The 15130-nt window shown below is 40.5% G+C and overlaps 1 protein-coding gene across 1 annotated transcript in view; it reads right to left on the reverse strand.

Annotated features, from left to right (window-relative positions):
- Positions 1–15130, reverse strand: part of IFT52 (intraflagellar transport 52) — a 27058-nt gene that overhangs the window by 6930 nt on the left and 4998 nt on the right. The window contains exons 4-8 of the mRNA XM_008581637.1: positions 14779–14850; positions 10378–10504; positions 9231–9317; positions 7568–7636; positions 3379–3533 (exon numbers count right to left, since the gene is read on the reverse strand). Of these exons, the coding sequence (XP_008579859.1) occupies positions 3379–3533; positions 7568–7636; positions 9231–9317; positions 10378–10504; positions 14779–14850 (510 nt within the window). The remainder of the gene's footprint in view (positions 1–3378; positions 3534–7567; positions 7637–9230; positions 9318–10377; positions 10505–14778; positions 14851–15130) is intronic.

The following is a 15130-nucleotide window of genomic DNA, read 5'->3' on the forward strand; positions in this document are numbered from 1 at the left end:
AAAAAAAAAAAAAAAAAAATATATATATATATATATATATATATATATAGTCATCCAATTTAAATTTTATACATATTTGTGGCCTTCCAAAATTAAGCTGGAAAAGCAAATACCAATGGGTGGACAGAGTTCATGGCAGCTTCTAAGTATGCATGATTTCAGAAAGGAGTGAGGCCTGTGACTGCAGGAAGGTGACTAACTGAGCTTTCTGCTGTTACCTCCTCCACTATTCCCAGGTGCTTGGGGAGAATCCTTCCTACAAATGAGCAGATACCCAGGGAGGGAAGAGAAATGACTTACAAAGCACCTACTATGTGCCACGTATTTCTCCTGATCCTGTGCTAGGCTCTTAAACTTATTTCACTTAATCCTCAAAATAACCCTGGAAAGTGGGTGTAGTATCTACAGAAGAGAAAATGGAGGTAGACATTTAAGTAGCTTCCCAAGGTCACATGGTTAAGAAGGGACAAAAGCAAGATCAGAACTCAGACCTGGCCAATCCCTGCCAACCAGAATCCCCTTAACTCAGTCTATTCCGAAAGCAAAAATCATTAGGAGCAGTTTTAAGCTAAAGTTCCCACCACCTGCATATAAAGAATCCTGGGGCTGAGCCCTGGCCTTGGCCATCCCAGCCATGATTTTATTTCTGCTTTCTGTCTCCAAGGGGAGCTGACAGTACTGGAGCAAATTCTTCCTTCCACTCAGCTCACCACCTGCCCAAATCTTCCTCTTGCCAGTAGCCAATATGTTCTTGATTGGGGGAAGTGGGAAGGGCGGGGGGAGAAACTAATCCTAAAATGAAGCAAATCTAATTCAGAAGGCCAATCTCTATGGGATAAGGGGAAGAATAAACGCCGAAGCCAAATAGAAATCTGTGAAATGGGGCTGAGCTATGTATTTCCGTAGCACTCTGGCCTGACCTCTGGCACTGCATTTCACCACCCCATGTCTCAATCCCCAACCCAGCAGACCACAAACTCTGAGGGCAGGGACTCCACACCGTATGTCTCTACCTCCAGCCCATAGGCATCAATACGTACCGGGAGGACAAAGGAAGTTAGTTCAAAGCAATACCCTATAATTGACATCAATATTTAAAGCCTAACTGAATTTTTACTCAGAAAAGAGAAACTGCTTTCAAATATGTTACCAGCAAATAAAAATACCTGAGTACACCATACAGACATTGGAAGCCAGTAACAACTGCCCTCTGCTGTGATACAAAAGACAAAGACAATTAAAAGAGTTGTCTAAGCCTTTGAAACATCCACTACTTGACTCTGCTGACACTCACGTAATAGGCAGTTCCAATCAACCCTTTATTCAACACTGAAGAGCAGTCATAATGGCCTGGCCTAAACACATTAGGAGAAAATTAGGCCACAACGGCAGAAGCTGGTTGGACTGTAGCTGGCTAGAGGAGTAGCCTGATGTATCTTTGGTTCTAAGAAAAGCTCTGAACTGCAGAGGAGGAGAACATCAGAGCTCAAAACCAAGCAAGCAAAGAGCCAAACATGCAGCCAGAAGCTAAAGGATTTATGCCTTGGCTGTCACTTGCAGAAGACTACAGGTGGGAGGGGGTGACAGAGATGCCCCAGCAGCTCTGGCAGCTTTGGTCCTGTTTTTCAAAAGCACCCTTACCTCATACAGCAACAAACCTCCAGATAATTTCTTCCCAGGTTCAGCGTTAAGATTACCTGGATTGAAATTCGGGCTTCAATTAAAACTAGTTGTGTGACCTTGAGCAAGTCACTTAATTTCTCTGTGACTTGGTGTCCTCACATGTAAAATGGTGATAATAACTTCATCACGATTATTACATGACAAAGCAAAGTACATATAAAACTTAACATGGTACTTGCTACATGATAAGTTCTCAATAAATATTACTTTATTATTAATAATACTGAGGGAAGGGGAGGTAAAGGGGCGAGCTAAGGGCAACTGTGGTCACCGGGGCCTGATTAGTAAATAGCTAACTTTCCCCAAGCCTCAGCTTCTTTAAAAGATAAAATAGAGCTACTCTCTACTTTTAAGAATTGTTGTAAACAGTAAATGTGGTAGTATTTGCAGGATCTAGGCAAAAAGTAGATGCTTAATAAATATTTGTAAAAGTTAAGTTGATATGATGCAGGTACAATGTATAAGGTTTTACAAAACAAGTTAATTAAAACACAATAATAATAGCAGTTACTTTTAGACTAACACATGCAATTACATAATTCCTGGGCATCTTGCCTCTTCCTCTCTGTCCTACTTGCTTGACAAAACCACAACGGTTAAATCCATGTCTTGGCCCACTCTGCCCGTAGCCACATAGCTAAACAAGGTTGGAGGAAAACACACGACCATGTTGGCTTGTGGAACTTTAGATCCATGACCACTAAATTCCGGTGTGCCTTTAACATTGTTAGGTAATCCTTCTAAAGCAAACTTGTCCATTTCCTGTCCCTTTCCCCTAGAGGCCTATTGTATACCTTTTCTCCCAAATCTGCGGTAGTTTGTAAAATTAATTGGAATAAGGAAAAGGAGAGGTGAAGAATCTTATTAGGAGACTGTTGCAGCAGATCAGGAGGGTTGAAAGATGGAGCTAGTAAGAGCAGTAGCTGTGGTTTTGAAGGATGTTTAGGGAGAAAGAATCCACAGGACATGTACCATGCGAAGCTGTGATGGACGAAGCTGAGAGACTGATTTCTCCCTGGGGCTCTGGGCAACTGGTAATGCTGTTAACTGGCTCTAAGAATGCAGGAAGAGGAAAGTTAAGTAGGTTCTGTTCTGGGCATTGTCTGTCTAATAGCTGAGAGGGTTCCTTGACTTTATATCCCTGCTCCCTCCTTGGGAAAATACCTTCCCTTCGTTAAACCTCAGTTTCCTCATCTGGAAATGAGGCTAGTAACTCAGGACTGCTGAAAATATATATATATTTTTTTCGGGTGGCTGGCTGGTATGGATCCAAACCCTTGACCCTGATGTTATGACACTGTGCTCTAAACAAGCTCACTGGCTGGCCTGCTGAAAGTATTAAGTGAAGTAACAGTGTGAAGTGCCAGTAAGGTGACCAGCCATCTCGGTTTACTGAGAGGATTCCTGGGACTTGAGACTCTGTGCTAGAACCAGGAAAAGTCCTGGGCAAAATCAAACAAGCTGGTCACCCTAAATGTCTAATACAGAGCCTGGAATGCACAGGGCCTAATAACTGCTGGCAGCTCCTCGGCATCAAACCTGCACCCCCACCCCAACTTCTTTGTTGACCTCACCGTAGATCTGAGAACATGTTTTGCATAGTACATTTGCCTAGCTCCTGTCCCCAGGCTCATGTTTTCAAAACAAACCCTTAGAATGGAATGCAGTGCAGCTCAGAGAGCCACAGGTACTGACTTGATGACCTTGGGGAGGGAGGTGGTATCCAACTGGTAAATGGACAGGTCGAAGAGGGTGGTAAAGTCCCGCGGGTTCTCGTCGCCCTCCTGGAGACACACTCGAAGCCGCTCTGACAGGGTGGCTGTGTCAGGCAGCATCGTGTAGTCAGAAATCTGAAAGTCACAAGAGGGTTCCTCTCAGCAGAGTAGGCACAAGAGTTTATTCTGTCAAGTCTCCACTGTCTCAGGTCTAAGTCTACAATATTTATACTCTCTTGTCAAGAGATTTCACTGTTCGTGATCACTGACAACTCACCCTTAACTAAGCCACATTATGTGGAAAGAGGAACAAAACCCCAAATCTGACTAAATCCAAGTTTCCCATGACACCAGTTCTCACACAGCTGAACATAGCTGGAGAAACACAACCAAGCTGACTGGACTCCTTTCTTTCCTGTGAGACGTGTGAGAGCATATGATACTGCAGATAGCCCCCTCCACTTGTATGCTAGATCCCAGCCCTCCTCCATAGTCTAGGACATCCCTCCAGCATTGCTGAGGGATCATGACACATGCCGTGGTTGCTAACCATAAAGGACCAAGAAAACTTAAATGTCCATCAATAGGAGACTAGCTAAATATACTACATTTAAATAATAAAAAATATAGTCTTATAAACAAAATGAACAAAAAAGAATAAAGAAGACTCTATGTATGAATATGGAAAAATCTTCCATAATACTGCTAACCTTAAAAAGTATGGTGATGGACAGTATATATACACAGTGTATATAGTGCCATTTATGTAAAAGAAGGGGGAAGGAGAGTACACACACATATATTTACTTATATAAGCATAAAATATCTCTGGAGGAATATACAAGAACCCATTAAGACTATTGTTACTATGGAGGGGAGCAAAGTGGCAGGGCTCAAAGAAGACTGTTCATTGTGTATGCTTTTGAATTCTGAACTATATGCATGCATAACCTACCCCCCAAAATAAATTCAAATTTAAATAAATGCATGCTGACAAGAAGTTCATTCCTAATTGTGTTTTGAACTACATTTAGCCAACAAGGCCAAGTTAGTAATAGTTTAAAAGCTGGTCCTCTGAAGTTACCTGCAACACACTTCTACCTTCCCTAGCTCCAGCACTGGAGGAGACATGCCTGAGCATTACAGAAATAATAGGTCAACAGCTCAGTTTTTTCTGTAGCCCAGGGGTCAAAAACTCCCCAATCCTCAAACTATTTTTTAAAACAAAAAACAAGGGAAGAACATAAACAAATAAATGCCCTTCCTAGCAATATTTGGCTGTTTTAGAGACATCAACCCTCTGACATGACAGTGGGTGAAGGCAAAAGCAATAACAAGGGCACTGACTGCCAGGACACACCCCCAGAACTTGACACAGAGACCAGTAATGGGTCCAGCAGTCCCAAAGGTCTGAGGCTGACTCTCATCTCTCTGCATAGAGGCCTTCTTCAAAATCCAAGTTCAAAAAATTCCATCAAGACCTTAGATGTTGTATTAGTACCTTGCTGTTGCTTATAAAAAAAATACTTCAAAATGGGTAATTTATAAAGAAATAAAAATTTATTTCTTACAGTTTCAGAGGCTGGAAAGTCCAAGTTCAGAAAACACATCTGGTGAGGGCCTCCTTCTAGGGCGATGCAGGGTATCACGTGGCAAATGCGCTGAGCAAGAGAGAGCTAACCTCCTCACTTGCTCTCCCTTTAAAGCCATCAGAACCACACCCATATCCACCCATTAAACCATCACATGGGCACAGACCTCGGGAACCAGTCACCTCTCAAAGGTCCCACCTTTCAATTATCATAATAGGATTTCCTACCCTCTTAACACTATTACAATGGAAATTTAGTTTCCAATACATGAATCTTTGGGGGATACATTTAATCCACAGCAGATGTGCTGACATAAACATAAAAGAGTGTTCCCAGGACCACTGGCTTTCAATAGTTCCTGGAAAATTTTGAGGTTCAAACTTGTTATGTAAATTCCTACAGCTCTTTAATTGAGCTACCATTCTACTTTATTAAATACCATTTGAAACTGAGCTACTAACAGAGTTTGAAACCTATTCGATGTAACATGATTTGATCTGAAATTATATTTAGTAAGTTCAGTTTTTCAGAACTGCGCACTTTCCGATGTTACTAGATCCAGCATATTACTTTTCAAAGCCTTATAAGTACACTTTTCACCAGGTCTCAAATCTCAAGATATATGCATGGTCCTGGAGAAAGACTTAGCTACATTATAATCTTCCGCTAGCTTTCTATTGATGCTTTCCTTCTGAACTATCCAGTGTCATGTGTGGTGGACAGTGGACAACGGAGCAGTAGAAAATGTCCAGGCTCCAGAACTGCCCTGACCTCGGTGTTAACAATGGCCTGGCCAAGTATTAATCTAAGTGGAGACCTTGGAGAATTTACTTACTTCAGTTTCCCTACCTAGAAAACAGGAATGACAGAAACTGAGCAGGAGCAAGGTGGCCACACAGAACAAGAACAGATGTGGCACCTCTGAAGCTGCTCCCTCGACCCCAACACTAACTAGGATTGGCAGCTGCCAAAGATGCCATCCATTCAGGGTTGGGTCCTGTGAGATCTGAAAAGCAAATTCCTTGCTGTACCCCTGTTCTTTTTTTTCTTTTTTTGTCTTTTTTCGTGTCCGGCAATGGATCACAACCCTCAGTGTCGCACCTGTACCGGACCGGGACGGCAACGGGATCGCAACACCGGATCGCAACCCTCGGTGTTGCGCCCACACCTCGCTCAGCCAGTGAGTGGGAACCGGTCTGTATGTGGGATCCGAACCCTCGGCGGGAGCGCCGCCATGCTCCCAAGCGGCGCACTGTAGCAGTGCGCCACTGGGTCGGCCCCTCCCATGTTCTTTTATTTCGGGGACTCATATCATTTTTCAGGAGGAATTTAAACAAAATATCCAACACTTAACATTTCCACATAAGGGAATAATTTAGACATGGGGCGCTCCTGTTTCCTAACCCAAATTGGCCTCTGAGAAGCTAGTCCCTAGCTGAAGGAGGACACAGTCAGTGGACAGCCACCTCTGATCTCCTTCTCACCCACCTCCTGCTCCCCACAGCCAGGAAATCATTTTCCTGACATTTCAGAGTTTAAGAACCAAGGAAGCAGCTGTAGAATGAGTAGGCTTTGAGTCAGGAGACCTGGGTTCGAGTTCTGACTGCGCTTGCCTGCTATTTGACCACACCACAATCTCACAGAATTTCAGTTTCCTCATCTATAAACTGAGAGTAAGATTAGCTACCTCCCAGAGCTGTGTGAGGATTAAATAAGATGATTGACATGGAAATATATGACATACAGTGCCTGGCATACAATAAATACAAAACATTACAAAAAAAAGTCTTATATATATATAGCACTTTTTACACCTTTTAGTTTAGTAAGTAAATTCCCATATATTAACTGAGGCCTCACAATCATCCTGTGAGACAGAGAGCATAGGTATTATTAGTATCCCCATTTCACAGATGAGAAAACTAGGATGAAAAAAAGTCAGAAAGAACATGCTTAAGGTCCAAGGGCCAGTGGTGGAGCCAGACCTGGAATGTAGGGACTCCTTCCTGTGCAGGGCTGGTTTCACTATCCCTTGTTTTATGAATAGTATCATAATGCCTTTAGAATTGTTATTTCTAAAAGCAACAAAATTATAGTTTAAAACTTAAATCCTGATGATCTTTGTTTCTTCATGAAAAAATTATTTTTATATCCCTCATATTTCTGAAAGAAGTATTCTCTACAGATAAACATTTTGAAAGTTTGTGCCAGACAGCATAATTTAAATTCCAATTTTTATATATATATGGGCTCCAGCCTAATTAATTCTATGATTATATAATTTGTTTATTATTTTTTACAACGTGGCCTTCATCTCCCCCAAAAGCATCACATCTTTCCACCTGTCTTATAGATTAGGCAAGACAGACATATATTCCTTTGGAACTGTTCGAAGTGGTGCTGAGAAGCTGGACCCATTTTTCACTTAAAAGTTTTTTTGTGGTTTTTTTTTTTTTTTTTTGTGGCTTGCCGGTATGGGAATCTGAACCCCTGATGTTGGTGTTATAACACTGTACTCTAACCAACTGAGCTAACCAGCCAGCTCTAAAAGTTTTTTAATGATTCACAAACTCCTACCTCTGGGTCCTCAGCATCAATCTGGTTTAGATGAATGTCTCCTGTTGTGAGCCACTGGAAAACAACATCCTGAATTAAAAAAAAGTAAACATGGAATTAAATACTTGGTTATCTGAGAACACTTAGGGTCAGAACTAGAAAATTAAATCAATCAAGAAAAAAATAATAAAGAGAAAAAGACTAACAAATGATTCAAAAAAGGGTGGCTAGCCTTCTCTTGGTGAAATCATATGAAGACTTTTCTTCACCCTAATGCAACCTTTATTATCAGAAATTTTTAATTTATCTTAGAACGCTCTAACATCTAACCACAGTCAAAATTTATTAAAACTTGTTCGCAATCCTGAAGCAATCTCTGTTTAATGTCATGACAGTCTTAAAAGTAAAACTTAAAAAGTAGAATATCTAGATCTCCCAGAATGTGTCTAGAGACATTGGAACTTCATATAAGATCTTAATCAATCTCCCAATACAATTACAAAGCTGAAGAAAATTATTTCATTAATGGAAAAGCTCAGCAGGAGGTTCTTCCTCTGGCAAGTGAGTCCCTGGCACCACACCGATGTGCAGCTCTGGCACGCACTGTAAAGATGACCGACTGCTTCCCCACTCGGTCACCCTTCACGAGACATTTTTCCTCTGCACCCTCTGACAGAACAATTGCAGCATTTTTACTTCATTCCCACATCAGCCAGTGAGCAGTCCCATCCATAACCCCTCCTAACTACCGTGCATACCGTCAGCCCTTCCTCTCCATTCACACCTTCATTACCTTAATTCAGGTCTTCATCCCTTCCTGCCTGGCTGACCTCCACCCGCCTCCTAATTGGCTCTAGGCTGCCTCCTCCCTCCCACTTTCCATACAACTGACAGAGGGGTCTTTCTAAAACACAAATCTGACTGCATCAAAGGCTGCTGAAAACCCTAGACGGGCCTCCTGTGGCTTTCAGCTTAAAGTTCGAACTCCTTGGCTTTATATGAGAGGCCCTTGTTGAGCTTGCTTCTCACTACTTCTCCAGGGTCAGCTCCCACCAAACATGGCATGCTTAGAAACATCCCTCTAGATTTATTAACCTGTCTCTCTCTCTCTCTCTCTCCCTCTCTCTCTCTGTGTGCACTATAAACTTTTCAAAGCAGGGGCTATGCCTGACTCAACTTTATATTCTTAAAAAGATTAGGAGATGATCTTTAACTGAGATACAACAGACCTAAATTTAAAAGATTAACAGAAGCATTTCTGAACAGTAGTTAATGGTTATTAAACACGATAATGTGTTAGCAAGAGAAGTCAAAGAATTTCTTTTAATGAAATAATCACAAATATAATACCTAGAAATGGTTTAGGGAGGTAGAAGATCTCACACGCTTTTACAGATCATTTTTAGTTGACCCGTAATATAATTATATCTGAATTATTTCCACAAACTCCCTACCAAGGACATTGTTTCATCAGCTTTAAGGACTAAACCATGTATGTGCTATATATAATAAAAAATTGGGGTGGCCAAAACAAGACAAAACTTTATATTCTTAGTGCCTGGCATATAACGGGTTCTGAATAGCTGGTTTTAAATGAGTAAATAAACTTATCAGTATTTTTTAAAATGATGTGGAAATCATACTTATACATTATACATTAATGTGATGAAAGAGAAAAGCTTACCATGATTTTACTGTTTTCTTCTTTATCCAAATATTGGTCACTAAACATGTGACATGAGCCAAGCACTGCCAGCTTCCCACCTTGGTTCTACTGATGACAAAGCAGTGTCAGATACTCAGATCCCAAAATGCATTGCATGTATCCTAGTCCCAAAATGCTTATCACCAGAATCATAATAGCAACTGTCTTACATACTAATAAGTGCCAGTTCACATAGGGATTTTAAACAGTCTAGAAATATCAACTATAATAACAATTACGCTTTAACCTGCTTCTCATTTTAGACACTTCTATATTCTTCTATCTGACTTTAACAAAAAGTAACAAAAATTGGTTCCACAGCATTTTCCCATTGTTAGTTACGTTATAGATAAAGAGCATGATCTTAAAGGAAAAAAAGATAAATCCAAAGAGAATCCATACAGAATTAAAAACATTTATGAGTACCAAAAAACAGTGTTTAACTAAGATCCAAACAGAAAATTAAGCCACAAGCATGAAAAATCTACAAAAGAAGTAACTGGTTAATAAGAAAATTTTCAATTTTCAATTTTTTTTTTGTCTTTTTCCGTGTCCGGCAACGGATCGCAACCCTCAGTGTTGCCCCTGTACCGGACCGGGGACCGGCAATGGGATCGCAACCCTTGGTGTCGCTCCCGCGCCTCGCTCAGCCAGTGAGCGGGAACCGGTCTGTATGTGGGATCCGAACCCTCGGGCGGGAGCGCCGCCGTGCTTCCCAAGCGGCGCACTATCCAGTGTGCCACCGGGCCGGCCCGAAAATTTTCAATTTTTAACCAATCAAAACAAAGTATTTTTGCCTACCAGATTAATGAACATTAAAAATGACTATAAACAGAGTTGGTCAGGTTTCAGTGAAATAAGTTCTTTCACACATTGTTGCTCAAACTGTCAACGTATGCATCAAAGCAGTCAGAAATATACAAAAAGGCCAGTAATGGATGCCATCAGTTACTGGGCAATCCACTGTTTCACCATAAGTAATATGTAGACAACTGAAACATTACTTTGCAGGACTGGAGTGAAGATCAATGAGAAAACATATAAACCTTTCTTGAAATGGTAAGGTAGTTTTTATTGTTTTAATAATAAAAATAACATATACATTCAAACGTAAGAAAGGCTGTACCTTCGAGTGATAGAAAGCCAGAATGGGTCTGTTAAGTGGGAAGCAGACAGAGCCTGTGGACAGAACAGCCACTGCTGGTTTCATGACACTCAGTGTGGCACCAAAGGGATAGACAAAGGTGAGAGCCCTGTAAGGAATTAAAGAAATACATTCAGATTTTCACAAAATGAATTAAAAAATTCTGAAAATAATCTCCGTGTTTCTTGAGCAATGCCAAAGTAACATCAAACACAAAATTTCTTCTAAGCTTTGGTTTCCTAACTCAAAAATTGGGGCAATTGTAGCTACAAGTTTAATAAAGCATTTTAACAAATACAAAAGTAAATTACCAGCAAAGTGTAAATGATTGTAACTGGAAGAATTAAAGTAGCCCCTAGGATGGGGAGGAAAAAGATAGGGCCTCATCTAAGAACTGAACTAGAACTATTCATGAGCCTGCTCTGCATAATAATGCCTTAGAGGTAAATATTTTCCTTTTCTATGGATTTGGCTGGTGCTATCTCTAAGAATTAATGTCTGTAATTGGAAGGGTATGTTACCAGCTGAATGCTTACACAAATAGAGGCATATATATACACCATATTGTATACTTCTACATAGATCTGCCTTGGATTCCCTCCTCTACTCTCCACTGTCCTAACAAAGATTTAGAGTATCTAGAGTCAGTTGGTCTGAGTTGGTGCAAAAAACTCCTGAAGAGGGTGTGGGATAAGGGGTTCAGTGGGGTGTGGTGCAGATCCTGGGTGAGGCCAACCCATGTTGGAGGGGCTAGGGTTTTACTGAAAGAAAGACAAAGCTCTGCAAAGTAGCTGTTGGAAGGAAGTCTTCTCAAAACGGGGAGAAACAGATCTTAAGACCAGAACATAAGGGCTGGCTGGTTAGCTCAGCTGGTTACAGTGTGGTTCAAGGATTCAAGATCAAGGGTTTGGGCCGGCCCGTGGCTCACTCGGTAGAGTGCGGTGCTAATAACACCAAGGCCCCGGGTTCGGATCCCACATAGGGATGGCCGGTTCGCTCACTGGCTGAGCGTGGTGCTGACAACACCAAGTCAAGGGTTAAGATCCCCTTACCGGTCATCTTTAAAAAAAAAAAAAGATCAAGGGTTCAATCCTTGTACCAGCCAGCCACTAAAAATTAAGAAAAACAGACACACATACACACACACACACACACACACGACCAAAACATACGGTTAGAAACTTCGGGGGTACACAGAGGAAGCACCCATGAGAAGTATCCTATAAAGATTTTAATTTCCGTTTTCTTCTAGACCATGAGAAAATTCTTTTTTGCTTAAGTTTAAAATTATATCCCTCTAGTGTTAGTTTTCCCCATCCCTCCAGTAAAGTCTCGTCTGGTCATATGACCACGGGCAAGAAGTGGTACCTGCCCCACATTCTCTGCTGTCCCTCTTCCACCCTTACCCCAGCAGTATCCCAGTAAAGAGGAGCGTTGCCCATGAATTCCAGGCCAGGAGCAGAAGGAAACGGGCAGTTGCCCATGCAGGAAGAAAGGGTAAGTGGGAGAAATAGTCATACAGATGTGAATGCACATCCCTCCCCCACTGTTTCTCCAAATGCACTCAAGGGAGATGATTCTTAAGGGGAAAAGGAGAATGAGTACTTGCATTATATGAACTATCAGCTACTATTTACACTCCTCAATTTCTTTTATTACTACTAACAAATCAATCAGACTGAAATTTTGATAAGACTTTAAAGTGAGACAAATACCCATCCCCAAATTAGTTGGGTGAAAAGTTTGGGAAAGAGCATTCTTGGAAGAGGGAACAGCTTATACAAAGCCCCTAAAGTGAGAATGAGTTTAGCCTATTTAAGGAATTGAAACTAAGTCAGTGTGGCTACAGCAGAGTGAAACAAGGGAGAAGGGACTTGATAATAAATGAGGCTAAATGAGAATGTGAGACTCCAACAGGCCAAGATATTTCAAAGCGTGAAGTTGACCAGTTTCCACACCTCAAAGCCTACCAGGATTTCCCAGGAAATGAACAACCAGACATTTGTCTTCACTGCAATTAACTACAAAGTCGTAATGCCACAACAGGCAGGGTACTATGCTTTATACCTTACAAAGCACTTTCACAAGTTATCACTTCACTAGAATTTACCAACAACTTTGTAAGATTAATATTGTTCCCACTACATGGACATGGAAAGAGAAACTAAGAGTTACTCTGCCTTGGGTTACCCTGCAAGTAAGAGATGGAATCAAGAACTTCTAACTCCTTTTAATTCCAAGTGCACAGTTCTTTTACTTACACCAACTGGGTGAGCAGACACAAGCTAAAGAGTTAGATCGATTCTTGAATGTCAAAAATGTTAACTCTTATCATATATGTTGCATACATTTTTCCACTTTAGGACTTTACCTTGGTTTCATACTAAGAAAGCGCTTCCCTACTGTAAGATTATAAAATACTCACCTATATTTTCTTAGTACTTTTATGCTTTCATTTTTTAATTTAATTTTATTTATTTATTTTTATTTATTTATTTATTTTTTGTCCTTTTTGAGACTGGCCACACCGCGCTCAGCCAGTGAGCGCTGCGAGCACACCAGTCATCCCTATATAGGATCCGAACCTGCGGCGGGAGCGCTGCTGCGCTCCCAGCTCCGCACTCTCCCGAGTGCGCCACGGGCTCAGCCCTATGCTTTCATTTTTAATGTTTAAATTTTTATCCATCTGGAATATTTTTGGGGGTATAGTTTGAAAATGGAAATGTTTCTCCAAATTGTCAGCAAAAATGATGGCACCCACCTCCAATCACTTGAAATGCCACTTTTAAGATACACTAATAATCCCCATCCTCTACTATATATGTTTTGGGTCTGACTATATTCCACATTGTTTTTTTTATTAATTATTATTTTCATTATTTCTGCACTAGTATCATATTATCTGAATTACTGGAACTTTGTAACATGCTTTAACTACATACAAATGTCAACTTCTGTGCGGCAAAATACCCCAAAGTAAAAAGGTAAACTGGGAAAAATATTTGCAACACATGCAAACAAATAAGAAAACAAACCATCAATCGGGGGCACAGGGAAGGCCAAAAATTTAAAAATAATAAATAAATAAATAATAAAACAACAAAATAAAAAATAAAAATAAATAAAATTCTAAAATAGGAAAAAAAAAAAAAAAGGCCAAAAAGCAGTGACCAGGAAGTTCACAGAAGAAATACCATCAGCCAATAAATAGACTTTGGAGACCATCCCATGCACTAATAATCAAAGAAATACAAATTAAAAGAAAAAATACCATTTTTATTAGAATATTCCCTGCTGGCAAGAAAGGAAAAAAGGGGCATGTTCCTATGGACTGGAAGTGCTACCACCTGCCTGAAGGTGCATCACACTGGCAAGTTGGATGACCTTTAACCCAGAAATTCCAATGCAAAGAATCTATCCTACTAAAATATTAGCACAAGAACACAAAATTTATACGTTCAAAGACATTCATTTGCGCTTTGTTTATAATAACAAATGTAAAATTGTTTATAACAACAATTATAGAAGTTAAGAGTACAGGCTCGGGAGTGGACTGCCTGGGTTTGAATATAAGTTCTGACACCTGGTAGTCATGTGAATTTGGGCACATACCTCTCTGTATTCTCAGCTCTAACCTTCTAGGGCTGTTGTGAGCATTAAATGAGGTAATACATGCCTGTCACACAGTAAGTGCTCAATAAATGTTAGGTGGTTTTTTTTGGGTGGCTGGCTGGTATGGGGATCTAAACCCTTGACCTTGGTGTTATAACACCACATTTTAACCAACTGAGTTAACCAACCAACCCACAGGTGGTATTATTAAAGCAAAATATTATAAACTACCTAAATGTCTAATAGGAGACTGATTAGATAAATTAGAATAAGTCCAATTTATGGGCCGCGCCCGTGGCGCACTAGGGAGAGTGCGGCGCTGGGAGCATAGTGACGCTCCCGCCACGGGTTCGGATCCTATATAGGACTGGCCAGTGAGTGTGCTCGCTGGCTGAGTGCGGTGTGGGTGACACCATACCAAGGGTTGCGATCCCCTTACCCATCACGAAAAAGACAAAAAAAAAAAAAAGAATAAGTCCAATTTAATCCAGTCATTAAAAAAGATAAGGTACCTACCTATGTCTTTATATATGAAAAACTATATCTAGAAATCTAAAAACCATACTGTTAAGACTGATTATCTTCAGGAGGAGAAGCATGGATTTACAGTAGATAATGTCTACTTTCTTCCTCTTGAACTGCTCAAATTATTTTTTTGGTGAGAATTACTTTTGTAATCAGAAACAAAAACTCTTTTCATTTGGAAATAGAAAACATTTCAAAATGATAAATCCATACTCTTCAGGTGGCCTCAGGTGACAACACACTCACTGGGCATTGTTTCCACTGCTCTCCTCATCAATGATTCCAGGCACAGCCTTTCCTGCAGCCCGGCTAATTTCCCTAGAAGAAGAAAATTCAAATCTAGTAAACAAAAAAATTTGGGAATTTCATACTGCATTCATTAATAGGAAGTACTAACTAGATGCAAAGGGCCGGCCTGTGGCTCACTTGGGAGAGTGTAGTGCTGATAACACCAAGGCCATGGGTTTGGATCCCTATATAGGGATGGCCAGTTGGCTCACTTTGGAGAGCGTGGTGCTGACAACACCAAGTCAAGGGTTGAGATCCTCTTACCAGTCATCTTTGTATTAAAAAAAAAAAAAAAAAAAAAAAAAAAAAA

This window comes from Galeopterus variegatus, unplaced genomic scaffold, assembly GCF_000696425.1.
Source record: "Galeopterus variegatus unplaced genomic scaffold, G_variegatus-3.0.2 Scaffold2416, whole genome shotgun sequence".
NCBI classification, from domain to species: domain Eukaryota; kingdom Metazoa; phylum Chordata; class Mammalia; order Dermoptera; family Cynocephalidae; genus Galeopterus; species Galeopterus variegatus.